Here is a 24,400-nt window from a genome sequence, read left to right on the forward strand (position 1 = left end):
AATTACACTTACACAAAATCAAGATGTTATGATTTATTCATTGAACTTTAATAAAAGTGTTGCGTAATAACCTGAATTCCAAGAGGAATACTTGCTTAAGCAATTGATTACAACTTTCGTTTAGTGTATTTAGTTTATAAAATCAAATCAAAACCAACTTGAGAATTATTTTTTCATCATTTACATTTATATTAGTTAATTGTTGAATTACTTTATTAACACATATTCCACAAACTCCTCGTGTTCGATACCCATTTACTACTATCTAATTAGTAGTATTTGATATATTTTTGAGTGAGTCTTTGACCTCATGTCAAATTACAAATGTGGATGTCGGTGTACCATCGCCAAGTGAATAGGGCTTTGGTTACTACGACGGATGATGTGCTAAAAGTAGTTGAATAATTATTAACTAAATTAACTTAAAATAGACACTAAGTAATACTCTAGACTCTCTAAAACTCAACTAAACTACTAACCGGCAAGTGAACCGATCGACTCTATTAAAGCTAAGTAAGTCCGGATATCGAACCCACGAGACTCTCTAAATTACGTTTATTAGCTAATTAGACTCAACTACAGACACGAGTTGTTAATTTATATTTGTTTGAGAGAGTTTTGTTTATAATATTAATTTAAGACTATTATTAAAAACTAATTAAGAAAACAAGTAATTTAAACGAAAGCAAAAGTTTGATATTTAAATAAGATGATGATCAGAAAACTACCTAGGCTAGAATCCCCTAAATTTCAGTTATTAATTAACCAGGAAAATATTTAGTTATGGACTGGAATCATAAAATAGACACTTAAAAGAAAACCCGAAAAGGACCCCTGACCCTTCTCAAGAAGACACATATGGGTTTCTAATAAGTTTTAACGTACACCAGTATTAAAAATCAAGTTCCGTTATGGTCACCTAATTAATTATGACTTAGTTCCTTTATAATGAAGTCCTACCTTACAGCGTGGAAATCAAAGGCAATTCAATATATTTCATTGATTTAATATACAATAATAAATAATCAAACCTAGACGGACTCCTTACAAAAAACTAAATCTAGCAAGATTAAATAATAAAGGTCTATCAATAACCTAGCACTTTACAGATTTTAGCTTAGCAGTACACTTAGGTTTATTTGACAATATTATTCCTATGATCTTATCGCGAATTCAATCATAAAATAATCAAGAACACAAAGTAATTGACCTAATAGCAATCTATCATATGACAAGCAATAATCAAGGAAACTATGGAATAAAACTCATCAAACAATCCTAAGCATCCATATGCATCAATTCAATATAATTAAATTTTTTACTAAATCATAAAAACCATAACGATAAATAATTCCAAGTCAAATCATAACGTCAAAGTAGGTTTCATAAGCCTAAGTAGTTCATGCAATTTAGCCTAATATCTTAAGGTTAAACAAAACAAGCAAATAAGAATTCATGGCGCTAATAAAAGAAAACGAAAGAAAACAGAAGATAAACCCGTGTTCTTCGTCTTCAACCAATACGCGCACCACCAAATGATTCTTCAACTCCAAAGTCGCCAAAAGCTGCAATCCTAAGCGTTGGAAAACTCCAAATTCGCTAGCTTCTTCAGGGTATGATTAGGGTTAAGTTTATGGGTGCTTATATAGACTTTCAAGGCCCATAAACTTAAAATTAGTACAAGATTCTAAAAATCTGAGCCCATAAACTTAAAATCTGTTGAAGATTCTAGAAATCTAAGCCCATAGACTTAATATTTGTAGAAGATTCTAAAAAACTGAGCCCATAGTGCTGCGTGACGGGCCTTCTCCCATTTTGCTTGTTTTTGCTTGTTTTTCGCCCTCTTTTCAACATGATTGAAACCTGGAACCTAAAATATACAAATACGTTAGTAATATACAAATCTTACATAAAAGCACACAAAACTAATAAAATATTATATAAAATAAACAAGGGATTTATATATATTTAGCATTATATCAGATATCCCCACACTTATCTTTTTTCGTCCTTGAAAAAGTCTAATTGCAATGGGATCAGAATCGGAGAAATACGGTCTTAAAAACATATTAGGTTATCTTAACATTTAGAACAACGCAAAAACTGCGATCACCGATATTGTGGTCCACTTAAACCTATGCCTTTGTCTTTGCCAGGACAAGTAAGATCCAACTATTATTATTATTATGTTTATATAATCTAGTGGAACCCACAGTCAAGACCCGTTTTATTTTAGATTTTATCGGATCAAACCACCCCAACTTGACTTAAACCTCATAAATAGCAGATTAAAACTTTGTTTCACATTTTCCATGAATGGCTAAGACGATCAAGGATATTTTTTATCCACCTAAGTTTAAGCATCAAAGTCTACCAAGCTGCCATTAGATACAATTAAGGTTCAATTATTCAACTAACTAGCTAGTGTTCCCCACTAAATGGCATACCCCCGTTATCAAGCAACACCCCAAAGTCCATCTCCATAGGTGAGTATGCACGAATTCATTTGTAGGGCTTACATATGGCGTGTCCCGTGTGGTCCGTTTCTTAATGGTAATGGGAAGCGAGCACGGGGACCTCATATGACTAACAGCGTGTATGATCAAGTCAATAGTGAATTTGTACTTTTAAAGCATGTAGTGATCATGTTTAATGACTTATGATTTGGTAGATAAACTGCGGGTTTGCTCTTTTTGGCTTTTTTTAGTATCCATAAATCCACTTAGGAAATATTAATACCCAGATGATAAATCGCATACAAACCCATGGTCTCTGAACCCCAGAGCATCCCATCAATACAGGATTTAAGGCTATAAAACCATACGCCTATGAAGTGTTAACCACTAAAAACTAGAAGTGCAAGATTTTAGTTTATATCACCGGGTACATGGCATACTCTAACGTTAAACCTACCCAAGCATCGAATGATAACGTATTCAGATTTCTTTAAAATTCATAATTTTCTACAATCAAACTAAAAATAAGGCTTGAGTATGGCCCAACCTATCATCTCGTATTTTTTACAGACTTAACATATTTTCCACTAAAAATCATATTTTATCGTTTAAACCAACTATCAAACTGCCCTTTCATTCTTAAGGCTGAGCCTACCTACACATCCCAAGTTAAGTGCGTTTTCTTTAATTATATCTTATTATTAGTAGTTTGAAAAACCCGTTCCCGATAAGTATCCTCATCTCCCATTTAAATGCAAAAAGAAACAAAATCAAAGGACATTTTTCAAAAAAAAAAATTACTAAATCAAGATAACAAAACAAATAAAAGACAATGTGTTCCTATCCTCACACTTAAAATTTGCATTGTCCTCAATGCAGGGACGAAAACACGACTCAAAAATTTAAAACAAAACAAAACCTAAAAACATTACAAAAATAAATAAAAACAAAACAAAGCTAAAAAATAAAAACTAAAAATATAAAAACAAAGTAAAAAAGGAAAACACTTAGCTGGTAGTATGCGGATGAAATATGATGCTAAAGTCTTCTTCCATAAATGCCCTCCTTCTCCGAACGTGCTCAACAACTAGTAGCTCCTTTCTCTCGTACACGAACGGAAGCGGCAACAATACAAACAATATCTAAAAATTCATTTTATCAACTTGATAGATATTAATCATTCAAAGTATGTAACCAGACCAACCAACCCATCCAATAAACATGAATAAAAGCAGCAAATAAATAATCACAAAAGTATACGGCTCCTGCTGCTTCATCCCCACATTTAAATTTTTCATTATACTTAAAGGGGATCTTCTATCTCACACTATCTTCCTTCAAAACTTTCAAAACTTAAAAACAAATAAAAACTTAAAAAAAACTACGTTAGTGACTCAAGGAAAAATAAAAATAAAATAGAAATAAAAATAGGAAAGAATGTAAAAACTCTACACTTGAGTATTCACTCAAGAACCACATGTGGCGATTCAGTGCGACGGATCGAGAGGAGTTTCCTCCATCTCAATTGATTCCTCCGGTCCTCCAAGATAGTACTTTAAGCGATGACCGTTCACCTTCCAATGTTTCATTATCTGGATTCTCTAACTCCACCACTCCATACGGGAAAACTTCTTTCACCAAGTACAGTCCTGTCCACTTTGATCTTAACTTTCCTGCAAATAACTTCAAACGAGAGTTAAATAACAATACCTTATCACCTTTCTTGAACTCCTTGCCACCTTTTGACCATCAATCATGTAGAGCTTTCGTCTATTCCGTGATGGTCAACGATCGAGAATATACCGCATCCCGAAGCTCCTCCAACTCATGAATTTGAAAATACCTTTTCCTCGCGGCCTCGATAAGATCGACATTAACCGTTTTCTCGACTTGATCATTCGTTTGAGGGTGATAGGCGGTTGAGGTATGATGAGTAAACCCATAACGAGCTAATGCTTTCTGCATGACGGTATTACAAAAATGGGTTCCCCGATCACTAAAAATAGCTCTTGGAGTACCGAAACGAGTAAACAACTTCTTAAGGAACTTCATAACAACTCGTGCATCATTCGTAGCCAATGCTTGGGCTTCCACCCACTTCGACACATAATCAATAGCCATTAAGATATACTTATTACCGTGCGACATGGGAAACGGTCCCATGAAGTCGATGCCCCAAACATCAAAGATTTCAAGAATTTGAATGGGGTTTTGAGGCATCTCATTCTTTGAAGAAATATTACATGTTATTTGTTTAGTCGGATATTTACAAAGGAAGATTGGAATCTTCTCAACCACCTTAAGAAATCGGCTAAGTATGGACTACGAGCAAGCTTGGACCATCGAGCATGGTTTTACTACCTCGAGCATGGAGTTTCAAACCTACTTCAGTGAAATCTTCAGTGTTGAAGGCTTCGAGCAAGCTACACTTCGCCGAGCAAGAGTGTTCTTCATCGAGTATGGATTGCCAATCGAGTAAACAACTTGATCATCCAGCTTAAACCAAGTGTTCCGAGCACATTGGTGGGTCGAGCATGGATGCAATAAAGAAGATGTCAAATGTTCTAAGTATAGACTTCAAGCATGGATCAGTCCCGAGCAAGATTTGCATCCGAGCATGCTGAAGATTGTTCAATAAGTCTCTAAGGCAGGATTGAAGACATCAAGAAGAATATGCTTGCTCGATGAACTTATTCGAGCAAAGCAAAGATTGGTCAAGAAGATTGGAGCATGCTGGAGGAGAATATTTTCTATCAGAAAATATTCTAAGTAAAGTTTGCTCGAATAATTGCATCGAGCATGCTGGGCATATCAAGTCTGCTTGAACAAGGTAAATCTTACTCGAAGACTTGTTTACACTTGTGTTTTATTTTAGTCATTCATTATGTAATAATAGGGCTTCTAGAAGGAATGTCAGGGTCTATAAATAAAATGATAGGCTGTCATTTAATGGCACGAATTTGGATGGTTGTTTGCTGAATACGAGGGCACACACCTGAGCGAATATTCTCTTTGTCTCCTCATACAACCGCCACCGTCACGAAACCCTAGACATTCTCTTCATTGAATATCACTGTTACATTGAAACGATACATTCAATATAGTGAATCTTTGTCTTTGATTCTTGTTCTTACTGATTATCTTTCCTATTTCATAGCTTCACTCCCATCCCCTGAATATACTGATTCCGCCGGGATATTCAGGAGGCCTTCGGTTTATTTGATCTGTGTGTTCTTGTTAACATATTAACGTTTGCACCAGGTCCGGTCCTGACAAGTGGTATCAGAGATTTGGAAGCTCGCTGAAGGCCACGGGACTGAAGGTTTGAGATAAAGTTTGAATCTTTAAAGGGTTTAAAGGTTGCTTAGTCCAGATCTGCACAAATGGATGATCAAGAAGTATCTACGAATAAAATACCAAGGCTGCTCGGCCAAGAAAACTTCATAAAATGGAAAGTGTTGTTTGAAGCAGCTGTAAACTACAACGATACTAGAGGTGGCAATCTTGACCCAAAGCATTTCAAATGGGTCAATTTGGGTTGTTTTAAAAATCATATGGGTTGGTTTGGGTCATAGATTTTAATAAGATGGGTCAAAATGGGTTACTTAAAATTCCACCTTCTTATTTTCGGGTCAAAATGGGTCGACAAATTTTAAGAAGTAGGTTCATGTTGGTTAGTGTCTTAAGGAAAAGTGGCAAGCTCGGGTTGAAACGAGTTTTGGATTTGAACGAGTTCGGTTTAGGTTTCGAGCCAACACGAGTTTTCGCACTTGACGGGTTGGGTTTCGGTTTCCTTTGTTTCTTTTTGGAAGGTTTCGGAGCACGGACGGGTTGGGTTTCGGTTTCTTTTGGTCGGTTTCGGATTCGTTTTCGGCCTTTTGTTTCGTTGTGGTCTATTTTTTCAGTTTTATTTCTGTTCGGTTTCAGTTTCATTTTGATCAATTTTTTCGATTTCGATCAATTTGGATCAGTTTTGGTTTATGTTTATGACCAATTGGTTTATGGTGAACAATTAAAATCAGTTTTTCAAAGGTTTATGACCATTGTCAATGAAATCAGAACCACTGATTTACAAATCTTTGACTTTGAGCTAAACAAAAAATTACTATCTTTCTTATCTGGAGAATGATATACTGCAAACAAGTTGTTAAAGGAATTAAAATTTAAGCTAAACAATAAATTACTATCTTCCTTATTTGGAATTAGAGTTGCAATAGAATCCTTTGGAATTCATATTGCGCTTGGTATGCAATATTGAAGGAATTAGAATTTTTTAAAAAGAAAATGACATTATTACCCTTAGTAATGTAACCCCTTCAATTATTTGGCTCCACATATCGATGTTAATCCTAAAATCTGTTTTCATCAATCGACTTTTATTCAAGTCAATTCCTTCCCATCGAGTTCACAATTCCATAATTTTCTAACCGATTTTATTTTATTGTTTGGGAATCGTTGGTCTGTTTGTCCCTATTCAATGTACATTTATTCCAGTTGATTTATAGTTCTACGTATTCGTATGGAGGTTTTAGTGAATTGTATGTTTCAAAGGAAAATGGATATGTAGAAGGCATAAATAATCTAACTATGTATTAAAGCAATATGATTTTTTTACGTGGCATCATTCATTCTAGGGCTTTCACATAGGATGTCATGTGAGCAGTTTCCTATACAAGTATCGAACCGAGGACCTCATGTTTCAAACTAAAGATGCTTACCAACTCCACTTAGTAGTTATTGTGTTGAATTTCTTGACTTATAAATGATATATTGTTAATTCACTTATAATTAATACTAGAAAATCATTAAACAATTAAGTTAACATCCAATGTTGTATTCAAAAAGGCTTTTAGAGATTTATGAATTTTAAATTTTGTTTATTATTATTAATATCTTATGAATCTATAACGTATGTTATTATGTATATTACTAAATTTAACTTTTTTGTTGCTTTTAACCACCCGTGTTGTGTACGGGTACCTAACCTAGTAAATAGAATTTGGGAAATTGATGTGTGAAAAAACAAACCAAATATGAAAGTATGTACTATGTAGTGGTGAATGAAAAAAAAAAATATGGATCGTATATGTTACAGTGATATATGGCATTTTAATTATAAACCTGTATATATGAAATTCTTAGAACTGAGGAGGTGTTTGTAGTAATTTTCAACCATTCCATTGGAATTTCAATAATTTATTCCTTTATGTGAATGATTCTTGAAATGCAATGAATGATGGAATTAATTCCAAATGCAATTCCATTTATGTCAACCAAATATAATATTCTATTGGAATTAATTCAATTCCTATGAATTCCGGTCACTAATCAAACGGGGCCATGGTATTTTATATGTGATTTGCTTTGGGGTTTTGTTGGTTTCATATATAGTAATGCCATATTTCATGTTTAGTATAGCGTTTGTTTTGGCGTTCTTGTCGGTGTATTTTTCTTTTTATTGTTTCTTTGTTTTCCGGGTAAACATTTTAGTGTTTCCTAGGGGCGCAGCTTTTTTAGGACCCGGGGTGGCCCCGATCATTGTCGTTTTTTCAGTTAGAAATGGTAAATTTCGCGATTTTTCCAGAAAACTTTTATAAGTATTAAGCGCGGTCACCCCCAAGATATTTTTCAAAAAAGCTATGGTCTATATATATATACACACACACACACACTAGATTTTATCCCCCGTATTACGGGGGTTGTTTTACATTATTCGTTTTTTAATATTTAATATGTATATTTGGATTTTAATTTTATTTATTGTAAAAAAGTTAACAATTAATATACTTGGGTTTGATGATGAAATGGTTTCACAAATAAATTATATGTTATAATCCAGTTTAAAAGCTATCTGGGTTTGGTGATACCCATTACCCGTTTATTTTCTTTATTATAAAATTGTTTTTTAATTATAAATAATATCTTTTTTGAAAATAAAATAGGATATTAATTTTTAGTATATTCTAATTTTATAGGATTTTCATATCAAATATTTGATGAGATTATTTTTTATATAATGAGAAGTTATAACCCGTTTAAGAGCTATCTGGGTTTGGTAAGACCTTTACCCGTGAATTCGGGTCAAATGTGTGAAAAGCTTTCATTTACAAATAAAGCAATCTGATTGCTTGAGAGAATGGTTGTTTTACATTTTTTATTTTTTAATATTTATTTTTTGGATTTTAATTTTCTTTTTTGTAAGAAAGTTAATAATATACTTAGGGTTTGATGATGAAGTGGTTTCATAAATAAATGATATGTTATAACCCGTTTAAAAGCTATCTGAATTTGGTGACCCATGACCCGTTTATATTTTTTACTATAAAATTGTTTATTAATTATAAATAATATCTTTTTCTTTTTAAATTGGATATTAAATTTTAGTATATTCCTATTTTATAGGATTTTCATATCAAATAATTGGTAAAATTAATTTTTAATTTAATGAGATGTTATAACCCGTTTAAGAGCTATCTGATTTTGGTAAGACTCATACCCATGAATTTGGGTTAAATCAATTCGAGGCCTCCATTTAAAAATCAAGAAATTTGGTGGCTTCCATAAAAGGGGGGGGGGGGCGACCACATCGCGACACATAGGATTTTTGGGTTTTTGTTTATATATATACTAGATTTTATCCCCCGTATTACGGGGGTTATTTTATATTATTCGTTTTTAATATTTATATATGTATATATGGATTTTAATTTTATTTATTGTAAGAAAGTTAATAATTAATATACTTAAGGTTTGATGATGAAATGGTTTCACAAATAAATGATATGTTATAATCCGGTTTAAAAGCTATATGCGTTTGGTGATACCCATTACCCGTTTATTTTCTTTATTATAAAATTGCTTCTTAATTATAAATAATATCTATTTTTAAAAAAATATATATTTTTTTAGTATATCCCAATTTTATAGGATTTTCATATCAAATATTTGATGAGATTAATTTTTAATATAATGAGATGTTATAACCCTTTTAAGAGCTATATGGATTTGGTGAGACCTTTACCCGTGAATTCGGGTCAAATGCGTAAGAAGTCTTCATTTACAAATAAAACAATCTAATGGCTTGAGAGAATGGTTGTTTTATATTTTTCGTATTTTAATATTTATTTTTTGGATTTTAATTTTATTTATTGTAAGCAAGTTAATAATAAACTTAGGTTTGATGATGAAAGGGTTTCATAAATAAATGATATGTTATAACCCGTTTAAAAGCTATATGGATTTGGTGACCCATGCTCCGCTTATGTTTTTTACTATAAAATTGTTTATTAATTATAAATAATATCTTTTTCTTTTTAAATTGGATATTAAATTTTAATATATCCCTATTTTATAGGATTTTCATATCAAATAATTGGTAAGATTAATTTTTAATTTAATGAGATGTTATAACCCGTTTAAGAGCTATCTGATTTTGGTAAGACCCATACCTATAAATTTAGGTTAAATCAATGAGAGGCCTCCATTTAAAAATCAAGCCATCTGGTGGCTTCCAAAAAAGGGGGGAGCGACCACATCGCGACACGTAAGATTTTAGGGTTTTCGTTTATATATATAATACCTTGTCGTTTACTTTTTTTTATAAAACCTCGTAGTGTATATAAACAAAAGTTACAAAATAGTAGTCGAATAGTAAACAACTTGTTTTTATAAAACTCAAAATTGGAGGGGGCTATTTGTAAAAATAAAAACTTGTTTAAACAACATATAAAAAAGAACGGGATTGATTAGGGTTTGGATTTGGAAACTAATAAACCTGTTACCTACCTCAAATGCGCCCCTATTCCCATCGAAGACCACCAGCCATTGCCATTCGCTGTCCACCGCCTACCGCACGTTGCTCAGCCCTATCAACAAGGTAATAATTCATCTTTGTGTTTTTTAAACGTTGCATTGCATTTATACTGATTAATGTTCAAGGTTCTAAAATTAGGGTTTGTAATTGTGGAATTGGGGATTTGGAGAAATTGATCAACTGAGCTTGTAATTGGTATTGTATGGTGAAATTTAGTTTAGCTCATCCTATTGAATCTTCTTAATTAGGTAAGATGTCAGAAGAGTATCTTGCGAATAGCTTAGTGGTTTACATAGAAAAAGAAATTGCTGAAATATTTGATTCGGGATCCATAATTGAGGAATTCAATTATCTTAAAGGTCGTCGAGCTGCTTTGTAATTCTTCTTCTAGTTACTCACCCTTCCCCTCGCGCTATTATGAATATTTTAGGCCTTTGTTGGTTAAAAAATTATCTAGTTTTTCTTTTTTCTTTTTATTGTAAGAACAATCGTTTGAATGAATCAAAAAAATAGATATATAGATGTCATATTGTTTGATCCAACCCGAACCGAATCACCGACACAAACCGAATCGTCAACCCAAAAATTTTTGGGTCCGTAACTTCGGTCACTCCCATGACAAAACCCAAACTTCGCCACAGGTGTTTCCGACCTTTTATGATTTGGGCTACCGTCCATCCCTACCTCTAAATGATATCACCTCGATATCCTACGCCACTTGCAATACGATATTTGTTAAGGCTTGTATAAACAAGTAATAAAAGTAATTTCAAATGCAAATATTTTAAATGAGAAAACATATTGGTTATTTTTTATTTTTATTTTTCAGAAAAAACATTCCAGAATATTACTCAATTCTTGTACGTGAATCGTTGGTCAATGTCGACCACGTAGTTTCTTCATTTTACCACATTACGGATATGATATGAAGGAACCTCAGTCATTTGTTTTTATTGTTTTGTGGCGTCTTTTGAATCGTCTTACTTTCCAGTTGTCATCTCTCTCCTTACGATCACCTCGTATGTCGGTAATCTTACTATAAACTTCTAGCTAATTCCTTGATGATTATTATGTTGATAATCCGTCGTTTAAACTGTCATTGTAACAATCGCTACTTTCCGTCAATCCCTCAATAATATGTTGGTAGTATGTCGGAAATCAAGTCATTTGCAATTATAATATCTGCTTCATAATTCTTTTGTCTTGTTTAGTTAACCTATGAGAATGAAATAAATTATTACCTTATGCTAGTGGTGGTGATGGTAGTGATGGCGGTCAGGTGGTGGCGGCGGCGGTGGTCAAGTGGCGGCGGTAGCGATGGTGGTGGTCAAGTGGTGGTGGTGTTTGTCAGGGGGTGTTTGTCAGGTGGTGGTGGTGGTGGTTTGTTAGGTGTTGTTGTCTAGAGAGTGTGGTAGAAGATGAATAAAATGAAAAAAAAAAGAGGAGGGGGGAAGGAATGGTTTTGATAGAATGAAATTTCATGTGTAATGGTTGATTTCATTCCATTTGTCAACCAAACATCTATTTTTTCATTCTCTTATAATAATTCAATCCATTCTTTTTATTATTCCTGCATACCAAACGCTTCCTAAGTTCATTAATTGAATTTGTTAATATGTGAATGAAATTATTACATGTGTGGATGTTTAACTTATAATGTATAGTCGGTTTTATGCCAAAAGAATTAATAAATAGGGCTACAGAAAATAGAAAATTGAATGCAGGTGCTGCATCTAGGAATATACAATTAGTTTTTCCTATACTCATATTAAAAGGGTATGTTCTTTTATAAAAGTTTTACTAGGAAAATATCATGGTGATGGGTCGAAAGAAGATAAGAACTTGAGATGTTTTGTTGAAATGCACCACAAGTTTTGAAAGGAACAATGACAAACAAAGCTCATGTGCATCTCTATGATAATGGTCCCTCCCACAACCCCTTGAAAGGATAGCATCATTCCATTATATATTATGTGTTTTGTAAACGAACGAATATGTACTTAGTCACATATTGTAATCATAACTAATTGGAGATACACTGACACTTGTCGTTTGGTATCTCTTAACAATTTCATTAAGAGGCTACATCTGAATCATTAGAAGTAAGGAGAGTGCATTTTATTCACTTAAAAGACACATTTTAATAGTTTATGAAGTCTTAATAAGTAAGTTTTAAAAGCATGTTGACCAGTTCAAATTCAGAGGCTGCGTCTTAATAACTTATCACAGGATTGCCAGACTGTTAGCTGATTATACTGGTTAAAATAGAACTACCAAGAGGATTCCAATTGGAATCTCCATTTCCATATCATAAATATCATCTTTCTTTAAATTTTGTTTAACATCCTAAACCTTTCTGTTTGTGTGACTATACGCATATTCTTTCTTAATGTTCTTTCTAATTCTTCCATGCTCTAGGTTCCAACCGAAATGTTTGAGGTACAATCCTTCAATTTTAGAGATATGAATAGTGAATCTCTGTATCTTCTGAAGTAGAAGACGACTTCAATGTGAGTGGTCCACTCCAAACCACGAGTTATATGCTTTAAACCAACTAAAGCGATGATTAGCATATATACATACTAAATACTTATACACTAAATGAGTGTATTTTTTATTGAAAATACGCCATCTCTCATCCACCCCTTGCTTTCAAAAGCTGGAATATCAACAATGCACATGCATGATATTGAAGTGAACAAGGAAAGATCGAGTGATCTGGATTTGGAAACTAGTTATGGAATAAACTTATGATCTGTGTTTTTGTTCTCTTCTCTTTGAATTCACTATAATAATTACAAACCCATAAACACGACATGCTAGACATTTCCTTCCCGAGTGTTATACTTACCGAACAAATTTATTTTTATTTAGCCTTTCTACAAAAAGCACAGAAAACTAACTCGATAAAGAGGTCCCGTTTACTTCATTCTTCGTTGAGATTGAAATATATGAAACAGATAAAATATTTTGATGCAAAATAAATTAATTCCCTCTACAGAATCAAGTTGCTTCTCTCTGTACATAGGTATCCAGACTAAATAGGTACTCTTTTAACGGAGGCTAGCGTCCAAGTAAATGTTATTAGAAATCATCTTTTCTACCCCGCTCTTGAAATGCAAGGCAAAACCACTTCAGACTCTTGCTACACAGAAATATAGGTTTTGCGTCACTAGCAGACCTACTAGCATGGACGGCACTACTATTTGAATAGCGGGCGGATTTTATTTTTTATTGTTATGCACGCGTTAAGATTCTGAGCGCTCCCGCAAAATTTTGCAGTCGCCCCCCACTAAACTTTCGAAATCAAACCCAGTTAAATTTCAAAACTGACCCTAATAAAAACCAAATTAAGATATTCATAAATTTTCAAGTATAAATTAAGCATAAATAATAATTCTCAATTCACCAATAATTACTAATATAATTTATATAAATGAGCCCAATGTTCAAATGTTAACTAGTAATTGACCATTTTCTAAATGTTTACTTTGTAATATTCAAATAATTCCCAATGTTAAGCCTTAGCGATGACTTTAAACAACGTTTTCAGATCTTGATCGGACATTGATCTGGGCATCTTACTGGATCACAGATCAGACAGGCATCGACCCGAATAATGTCATAAACAATATAAATAAATATATAAAATTATATCTACATCTATACCTATACTATATATAAAACATGAGTTGGGGGGGGGACCACTTAATTTTTAAGATGTGTCAAATTTGTTTCTTTAAGCACAAATCATAATACATAAGATTAAGACATTGTAGGAGCAATTTTGTCTTTTAACAAAATCATGTACGGTTAATTTTTATATATTCAAAAATAATTACAAGTTTGGTTCTTTAACTTTAATCACATTTTGTAAATTTGTATAATAGTTACATAAATACCCCTTATTTTTAACCAACTACCCCCACGAAGTTTAAACGTTTATAACTTTTTTCACACGTTAATATTTTTTAAAAAACATTATGCCATAAAAAGGAGTATTTTATTATCTTTAATTTGCGTATGGTATTTTTATACTTATTTCATTTTAAAATGGCAAATTGGAAATAAATAATCCCAACTTTTGTACATTGGCCGATAATAATTCCAACTTTAAAAATCACTACCAGCGGTCCCAATTTTCAACTATCTTTGGCTCAATGGTCCTCCGTTAAAAAACACTTAACACCGTTATGTTTTTTCCAAGTTTCAAACCGATATTTTAGGGCTTTTATGTGACATTTGAGCCAAAACAAGGTACACCTCAGTACGTATTTACCGATTAAGCAAATAAACGCTTTTTGCATAACAAACAAACGATTAACCGAACGGGTCGGGTTATGACCCAGATATCTCGGGGGGCCATCTATAAGTGATATACGATCTATACAAGATAAAATATTAGAAATATGGTCTTAGTTTGATAGCAAACAAGTTAAACGAAAACATGCTCGTTTAACCACCCACTATAGATTTAAACGTGAAAGATAGTTACAAACCAAGCATTGTATCATCCGTTAAGCCGAAAAAGACTTACCAAACACTTATTTGAAATGTTTTAAGTGATCCTTGAAAATATTTTTGATTTTTACAAACATATAGTATGTTTTTATAATTTTACACAAAACTAGCCGAAAAACACTCGTTTTCGCGTTGTTTAACGCACCCGATAAGTTTTTCGCGTCAAAAACCGAACCCGAACTAAATTTGGACCGGGCTTTTCGTATTTGGGCTTGAGAAATCAGAAACTTGGGCCAAAATGGGCCCAAGGTGGGCCATGTAGATCCCGATCGCAATCAGCAGCCCCCCCCCCCTTGGTTCTTTCATATTTAAACTAGATCCAAGATATTTTTAGCCTCATTTTCTTGAAACTCTGGACATAAGCTCTGTTCCAGCCAAAAACCTTCAAACCCTAAGGTAAGGGGCTTAAATAAGTAGCTTTTATGCTTGTTTAAACTTGTTTAATACCATAAAAACATGTCTTGGTTACTAAAAATCATTCCTAACCGTGTAAAAATCCTAAAAATGGTCCATAAACATGTTTTGATCATACACACGGTAAGGAACCTGTTTTGATAGTTTTTTTGGCCATAAACACGGATTAAAGGGTTGAAACGGCGTTTTTACGGTTCAAAAGTTCGTTTTTGTGCACTAGCCGAAACCCTAAGTTAAGGGCTGTTATGTTGATGAAAAATTGCTTGGTTTGTGATATAGGACTTGTACCTAGCTTGCTTAGAAGCACAAGAACCTGAAAGCTTGATTAAAAGGTTGGAAACGAGCCAAACCCGCTAAGGTAATGCCGAAACACTCGCTTACGGGCTATTTAGGTTAAGGTTGTAATGTGCATAATTTGAGGACTTGATATTTTTTAGGGACATCAGGAACCATGTCAATGAGTTCCTGTTCAAATTTGGTAATTTTTCGACTATCCGAGAATATTTGGCGAATTTATTACCGAATTGGGACGTTTATTTGGGAAAAATAGCTAAAATACTTCAAAAATTATGAAATGTTTCTGGGAACTCAGATTTGATGTATTTTGATCACATATGAATTTTGGGATCATTTGGAGAAGTTTAAAGGTGTTTTGTTTAATTGCGTTCGTGTGAATTTTTACAGCCGAATTTGGGCTGAAAAGAATATTGCACGAGCTTTTTACATTCTGGAATTGATACAAGTTGTTTTGGGACATGATTTGAGTATTCAGGAATTTTTGTGGAATTTTTGGAAATTTTTTGGGGTAAACGGACAATTTTCAGGCGAAATATAGCTGATAAAATGAATTTTTATAAATTAATGAATCAGTAAATAAATTCCAGAAATATTTTTATAAAAATCTACATATTTTAATTGATAAGTGGTTAAATTTTCATAATTTAATGATTAACGGTTAATTAATTATGCTAATCTGAATATTAAACAAATTCAGTTTTTATAACAACCGGCAAGTTCGCGACTAGTGAACCTGCGGGAAAATCAAAACACCAAGAGTGATCAAAAATCATATGTTTGGACTAATTAAGTGAAAATGAACTTTTCTATGAGAAACCTGGACAATCCGGGTGGATTGTGCGCGTTTCTTCTAAAATCAAACTGAATAAACGGAAACGGGCACCGTAGCTAATCCGAGATCCCAGTATGTGATTTTTCTTTATAACTTAATCATTTTATTAACCAATACATTTACCCAAGCTTATTTTCCCATAATTGCTTTCTTAATGCGTAAACGAGCAACTTGGCCCAGCTGGGAAAACGGGAGTCTGAGCCAAGTTCGGTTTTAAGTATTAGACATTGAACAACATCACAACCTAAGCCTATTGCCACTTTCTGGGCGTTCCAGCTACATCCAGATTAGTTATACAGCCCAGTTTAGTATTGAGATTATAATAATATTAAAATATTAATATTATTATAATATTGATTATAGGAACTACTGATAGCGGACTGAACAAACCACGAGTTGATACAGTACTGAATATCTACTAAACCGTGAGTTTCATGACCCCACTTTTAAACTGTTTTACGAACTTTTGGGGTGAAAAGCATGTTTGATTACATATACTTATCTGTAATATGTAATGATGTGAATTATCTAAGTGCTAACACACGTAAGTCCCCACGATCACAGTGATTAACTTCGAGCCGATGGCTTGTGAATAGTACTATTGGTTTGACAAACCCAAGCAGGGCCAGCACGGTTGCTGAGACATTATCCCGTTTGCACATGTACATATTTCATTTTTACGAACCAGCTATGTAGTGTTAGACATAGCTACCGGGGCATGATGTGGGCGGAAAGGGGCCACAGTGGTTGATTGAGTGTGGGAAATGGAGGCACGCAGCACGAACAGTCCAGGCTTCACTGTAGCTTAGCATAATTACATCACATACATCATTTACATACATACTCATGATTACAAGTGTTAACTTGTGAATACTCATTACTGTTTTCTTGAAACTCGTGAAACTCACCAACTCTAGTAGTTGACCCGTTTTAAACTGCTTTTCAGGTGTACCTAAATTGGAATGATTTGGTAACCTGTTACTTGCCTGAGGTGTGTGGTTGATGCTACGTGAATAGAAGCAAGGGCGATAGTAGTAAGAATGTATAGTTAACGAACTAGTTTTGTTTTTATCGCCAAGACTGTAAAACAATGATAGAACGAAGAAATGTAATATATTGTAAATTAGTTTGTAATGTTTCTTTATAAACAATGTGTTGATATCAGAGGTGTCTGTTACATTCCCGTTTTACGCTTCCGCATTGTGCTAGTCGAGGTGTGACATTTTAATCATAAGAACGATGCAATTCGATCGATGTAAAACTTATCTCGAAACTGTTATCCAAGAGACGAAACAATGTTTCAATTCGGATGTTTAAATTTCCCAATTAACAAAAATCAAGTCATTTGAATCACCGTTTCAAGATAAGTTTTACATCAGTCGAATCGTATCGTTCTCCCGATCAAAAGCCTTAAAACATCGGTTTGAAACTTGGGAAAAAACATAATGGTGTTAAGTGTTTTTTTAACGGGGGACCACTGATACAAAAATAGTTGAAGTTGGGACCGCTGGTAGCGATTTTTAAAGTTGGGATTATTATCGGCCAATACACAAAAGTTGGGATTACTTATTTCCAATTTTCCTTTTAAAAACTTAACATGTTACATGATTACCATTAAAGACCGGCAAACGGGTCGGGTGGGTTCAGCCATTCGGGTCATGGGTCTCAAATGTTAAGGTCGGAATGGGTCGATAAAAAAAAGGTTAATTTGATTTGGGTCGGGTTGGGACGGGTTCTGGTCGAAAGTGGTCAGCTCATAAAGGATTTCGGGTTAGAACAATGTCAGGCTGAACGGGTTGCGGATCAAGGCGCGTTCAATGTAGCGTTACGTGTGCATCGACACCTGATTGCACGCGTACTGTCGTTGTGTGACGTGCTTATTAACACCGGTTAATCTTCCAATGCCACAGAACGAGCCTACTATCATCAAGTTACGCATGTGCTATTGTGAGTCACACACGTACAGAAACAGTAACACCGGTTACGCGTTCGATGTCATGATTGCGTGCATACCCCACCGCATCGCAAGGGAACTCAGCTAGTGTGCGTGTAATTCATGCATTTTTTAATATAAAAAATTATTAATAAACAACTTTTATGTCCATTCATGTTTTATGCACCGCTTTTAAGTTTATAGGATTTATGTTTCATCGTTAAAAGCAAAAATGAAGTTTTGTTGGTTGGCTGTTGGGGTTTTATTTATGACTTACATCTCAGATTTGGCGTGGGTCAGTTGTCGCAGTTCATTTTTGATTTAACGAAAAAATACTTTTACCGGTTCAACCGACGGTTCACCGGTTCTGGTCGGACCTTTAACCGTCAAACCCAGCCTGGTTATTAGAAAACGGGCTAAATGATGCGAATCGGTCCATGATGCCTACCGGTTCCTAGTTGGACAAGCCGATATTGTGTTGGTTTCAAAATATTGATTTTAAACCTTATTAAAAAGAAAAGATTGAACGAAGTGGCAAACAAAGCACTGAAGTAGACCAATCAGCATCGCCAAACACCGATCTACCCAAATTCGGCCAGAATTCTAACCGATGACCATTGATTAGGCAACTAGGCATGACATTCCCCTTCTGAGGTACATGTACGTTCAAGTTACATGCCGTAGTGGCCATGTATATGATGGTTTACCGAATAAACGGAATTATATCTCAACCATGGGGGGTGTCCCAAATAGTATATTATCCACATGAATATAGGCTTCAACCCAACATTAATGGTTGTATTTATACAGTGGGATAATTCAGAGGATGTCAACTTGTTAATGATTCACTGATTTAATTTGATTTAAAATAGAAATAATGAGTAACATAATGCAATGATTGCTCAAACAATTTTTAGATTTAAAAAAATGAAAATATGTAGAGAACAGCTTTAAATATATTTTATTTTCATTATACATTTGTAATGACGTTTAACATGCTTTTGTTGATTATATGAAATATAGTTTGATTATTTTTTTTATGTGGCCAGACCCGATCCGACACGAACCAGACCGTAAAAAATTATTATATAACGATAGTCAAATGACCCCGAAAACTTGTACAAGGTTGTTAATAGAGATGGAGATTGATGTTATCGGCTCATCTGAGATGTGTTTTGAAGCCCTAAACATTCAAGAGTAAAACATCGAAGAAAGAACAAAATATTTTGAAAAGAAGCTTTATTTTCTTAGGGCGCGTTCGTTTCACAGAATTCGTGGGAATTCAAAGGAATTGGAATTAAAATCCCATGACATTGCTTTTTCGTTTCGTTGGAATTGGAATCTTAATTCCATTTTGGTGTGTTCGGTTGTCAAGGAATTCGAATTCGAATTCAATTCTTTCAAATTTCTTTAAATAAAGGGATTCTAAATCATTCCAAAATTTGGAGGATTTCAAGTGATTTGTTGGAATCTTTTCTCGAGTATATTTTTTTAACGAGAACAACAAATAAAACATTTTAGTTTTTTTACTTTTTTTGTTTTCGATTTATATTTTGAGTTTTGAATTTTTTAATATTATTTTTGAATATTTTTTTGAGAGGTTTTTAATCTTAATAGAAAACCCCTAAAAAAATTCAAAAAAAAAATAATAAAAAAAATCATAACGCAAAATATAAATAAAAAAATCTAAAAAACTAAAATGTTTCCACCATTATCTTTGTTAAAAAATAAAAATAATAAAAATAACTCGATTCCAATTCATGTCAAACAAACACATCAAGAATGGAATTGGATTTCAATTCTTTCAAATTCCAATTCCTATTGGAATGTTCAAATTCCAAATCTAATTCCTTCTAATTCCAAATCCTATGCTAATTCCAATTCCAATTTCATTCCATTCTGTGAAACGAACGCGCCCTTAAAGTATCTTTACACGTGAAAGCATAATGAAAGTTCTGAGTTCTAAAGATCTTGAACCAAACAAGAAGATTCACTATAGAGGGAGGGTAGCAAAGCTACCCACGGATCCCTTATCCGAACCGCGGATCGTCATAAGACTTACCCAACTCGCGGATCGTCGAAGGACGTCCGCGAAAGGAACACGTGGACTGGTAAAGCCATCCACGGTCCAAGACACGCTTTGTGAATCTCCTCCATAACCCGCGGATTATCATGCGAACATCCGCGGAAGGAACCCACAAGCAACTCAAAGGACTCATCACACGTATGATCCCCACGTGATATGGAAGATCAGTTGTAACAAACTATTTCTAGAAGATCCTCCTAATACCACCTGATAGCGACATCGACCAACGGAAATATAACACCTGGACACGTAATGGCCATCCCAAGACGTGCACAGATAATGGTTGTCCCATAAACGGGTCCAGGCTGTCACAACCAATAAAGGCTCGACATATGTCCATTCAGGAAGAGAGGGAATAATAGTGGCAACTCCACCAATCACCTTCCCCCACCTTCGGCTATAAATACGAAGATCATCTCTTCAAGGTATTCATTCACACTCTCAAGCCTTACGCAAGATACCGGTACTCGTATTATTTCCGATCAGAATATAGTATTGATTCTCACGCGGGCGGGTGGTTACAGGAAGACCCCCCACTCTGTCCTTCCCGTAACGAGACTCAACGGTGTTCTGTTTTGCAGGCACTAGCTTGGATCTGTCCTCATCATGCTTCAGAATACCCACAGTTGGGGATTCGTTAGATCGGACATCTAGTTTGATCTACTGTTTCTTCATTGGCGCCATCCGGTTTTAGCTAGATACACGGTTTTTTACGGTTTTTCCGATTCACTATGATCTGTAGATGAGTCAGAACCAACAGCCTTTTGCTATTCCGGGAAGATCCAGTCGTACTGAAATTCTGGACAATCCAGTCCACGAAGGACAGGTGTTGGAAGACCTTCACCGGAGCACTAGAACCCCGGTTTTTGAAAACAGAACCGGAGAAGCTCCAAGATTCGAAGATTTTGCACCTTGCAGGAACACCCGAACTCCGGTCCTGGAAGACAGGGCTGGAGAGTCCCCAAGGCACAAAGTCACCGAGATCCAATGGACCACTCAAACTCCGGCTCTGGAAGACGGAGCCGGAGAATTTCCCAGATACGACGGGGACGAAACGAGAACTTACCAGGCCAGATCTGGTAAAAACATTCCCACCCTAAAGAGTGGTACCAACAAGAGAAACAACGGCTAAAAGAGGAACACGAGCAAAGAGTAAGGCGAGATCATGTACAAGTAAGAACACTAACGTATGACTCGCCGCCTCCGTCTCCGCCGCCAGCACTCTGGCGCGCTCAAGGCCTAGAGTTGGAAGACAACTCTCGGTCAACCGGTCGGTCGCTCGCAAAAAGCCGTGAAAGAAGTCACCATACTCAGCGTACCCTATCTCATAGAACCACACGAGATACTCGATAGAAAGAGGTGTTCCAACAAGAAGAGGATTACGCGAGTGACGGCAGCTGGGACTACGAAAGAGAAACCTCTAGCCGCCCTAGGCCACCAGTAAAGCAGGCTGAATACTTCAGCGATGCTGAAGAAGATTTCACCAAGCCATACCATCCCGTGGCATTTGCAGAAAAGTCAAAATTCATTCCGCGAATAGCCACCGCCCCTTCCCCAACAAACATCAAAATTCCAAGGAATTTGGGAAAATACAACGGGATGACTGACCCGAGCGACCATTTGCTAAACTTCACAATAGTTGGCGGAGTGAGCGGGTGGACGCTGCCTTATTGGTGTCATATGTTCGAATTGACACTAACAGGAGCAGCCAGAGAATGGTTCGAAAAGTTACCTGACGGTCAAATTAAGTGTTGGGACGACCTAGTGGCGAAGTTCTCACAGCATTTTAGCCAGCAGAGTAAGCATACACGCGATCCCTCAGAGATTTTGAGTGTTATCCGCCGAGATAACGAGTCACTGGAAAGTTTTATCACCAGATTCAACAACGAGAGCTTGAATATCGGCGGAATCAGTGAGGATATGCTGAGAGGAGCATTCCGAGTAAACGCAAAGAACCCAGAGATGGTTAGATGCTTGACAGGCCGGGATGGCATGCCTCAGACTTGGGACGGAATCATGTCCGCAGCCAAGGTCTTTGCATCCACAGAAAAGTTGCTGGGGCGGGAAGCACCGAAGCAACCCGCAAGAACCGAACCTCGGAACGCTCAGTCAAAAATGAGGAGAGAGGTTCAATCTGGTCAAGGATTCAACCCCGGAAAGTTCATCCAAGCAATTTGATGCCAGATCACTGATCGGGCAGAAACAAATAGATAGAACGGGCAAATCCGACCGGCAACATTGGACCCCCTTGAAGAAAACACCGTAAGAGATTCTGACAACATAAAACATCGAATTCATGAAACCCCAACTGCTGACCAACCGAGTGAACTTGAATCCGAACAAGCACTGCATGTTCCACGAAGACATCGGACATGACACAAACGAGTGCATAAGCTTGAAAAATGAGATCGAATCCGCCATAAAGTCCAGAAAACTCAACCACCTACTCAAAAGCTTGCGACAAGGTCCACGAAAGAACACAACTCCCGTAGACAAAGGTCCCCCGCGAAAGCAGATCAAAGACCTGAATGTTCACATGATTAAGGGGGGACCTATTCGGAAGTTCAAATGGATAGGGGTGGACAAAGATGAATGGAAAAGCGAACCTATAGTTTTTCCGAGAGTGAAAGAAGGTCCATGCATGAAGTAACCTCTAATCATCACAGCTCTGTTCGGTCATTATCGATCTCAGTATGTCTTCTTCGATACTGGGAGTACATCCGACATAATGTACGAGCAATATTTTGAGCAGCTGGACGATGAAGACAAGGCGAGGTTGAAACCGGTGCACGCCCCAGTTTCTGGGTTTGGGTATGAAGTTATGCACCCTAAGGGGGTCATAACATTCCCAGTGACACTAAGTGATGGGATTCATATGAGGACTGAGGACATTGAGTTCCTTGTCCTACCCGCGAGATCTAAACATGACATCATTTTAGGGCGAGAAGCAATTGGTGATTTCAACGCACACCCTTCCACGGCAGGCGCTGTGGGAATACCCACACGAACAGGGATAACTATTATCCAAGTCAACAAGCATTGTTATGCGACAGAAGGGTCGAAGCCTGCTTTAACATCCGGCCCTTCGCACCACCAATATTGTCCGCTTTGCCCACGAAGAGCTCACGGATTTTTTTTGGTTGCCCAAGTGGAGACTTCCCAGGAGGTTACCCATCCTGCTACTACCCCCACCTGAGCACGCTTAACTGTGGAGCTCTCCTCTCGTCCACTACCATTAAGCCCAAAACGCGTTGGTGATTTAAGAGGCGGGACATTTACTTATGAACCAAGGATCTCTTATGTCCACAGCCAATGTGGGATTTGCCTAGGGTGTTACAAACACCCCCCCTTTTGGACTCATCGTCCTCGATGAGGTTTGCCCCACCATCCAATCCAGGATGTGGGATTTGCCTAAGTGTACCTCGCGACACCCCCGGGGACTCACCATCTCTGATGAGGTTTGCCCCACCATCCCGAACAGCACAAGAGTGGCTCTGATACCACTTTTAACATCCGGCCCCTCACACCACCAATATTGTCCGCTTTGTCCATGAAGAACTCACAGATTTGTTTTTGGTTGCCCAGGTGGAGACTTCCCAGGAGGTCACTTATCTTGCTACTACCCCCACCTGAGCACGCTTAACTGTGGAGCTCTCCTCTCGTCCACTACCATTAAGCCCAAAACGCGTTGGTGATTTAAGAGGCGGGACATTTACCTATGAACCAAGGATCTCTCTTGTCCACAGCCAATGTGGGATTTACCTAGGGTGTTACACCTGCGAAGGTCCCCAAGAAGGCACTGCGGACAGAGCCTAAGAAATGTGTTGTCAATCTGGAATACCCGGAACAAACTGTCACAATCAGGGCAACTATCTCAGAAATAGTGCGGGTCTTTCTGTAACAGTTGCTGGTCAAGAACGCGGATATCTTTGCTTGGAAGCCTTCAGATATGACAGGCGTTCCGCGGGAAATTTCAGAACATCGGTTACGGTTCAATCCGGCGTATACACTGATCGTTCAGAAGAAGAGGAAGATGGGGCCTAAATAG

The 24,400-nt window shown here is 36.1% G+C and overlaps 1 protein-coding gene across 1 annotated transcript; it reads right to left on the reverse strand.

The window, feature by feature from the left end:
* Positions 1–1,750: 1,750 nt before the first annotated feature.
* On the reverse strand, positions 1,751–4,619 carry LOC143584414 (uncharacterized). Its single transcript, XM_077066479.1, has 3 exons — positions 4,260–4,619; positions 4,011–4,139; positions 1,751–1,870 (listed from the first exon to the last, which is right to left on the reverse strand). Exons 1-3 carry the CDS (start codon positions 4,617–4,619, stop codon positions 1,751–1,753), a joined length of 609 nt encoding a protein of 202 aa, XP_076922594.1.
* Positions 4,620–24,400: the final 19,781 nt, after the last annotated feature.

This window comes from Bidens hawaiensis, unplaced genomic scaffold (assembly GCF_021521415.1).
Source record: "Bidens hawaiensis isolate Kalapana, Puna unplaced genomic scaffold, B.hawaiensis_p1.1 tig00033117_1, whole genome shotgun sequence".
NCBI lineage: Eukaryota > Viridiplantae > Streptophyta > Magnoliopsida > Asterales > Asteraceae > Bidens > Bidens hawaiensis.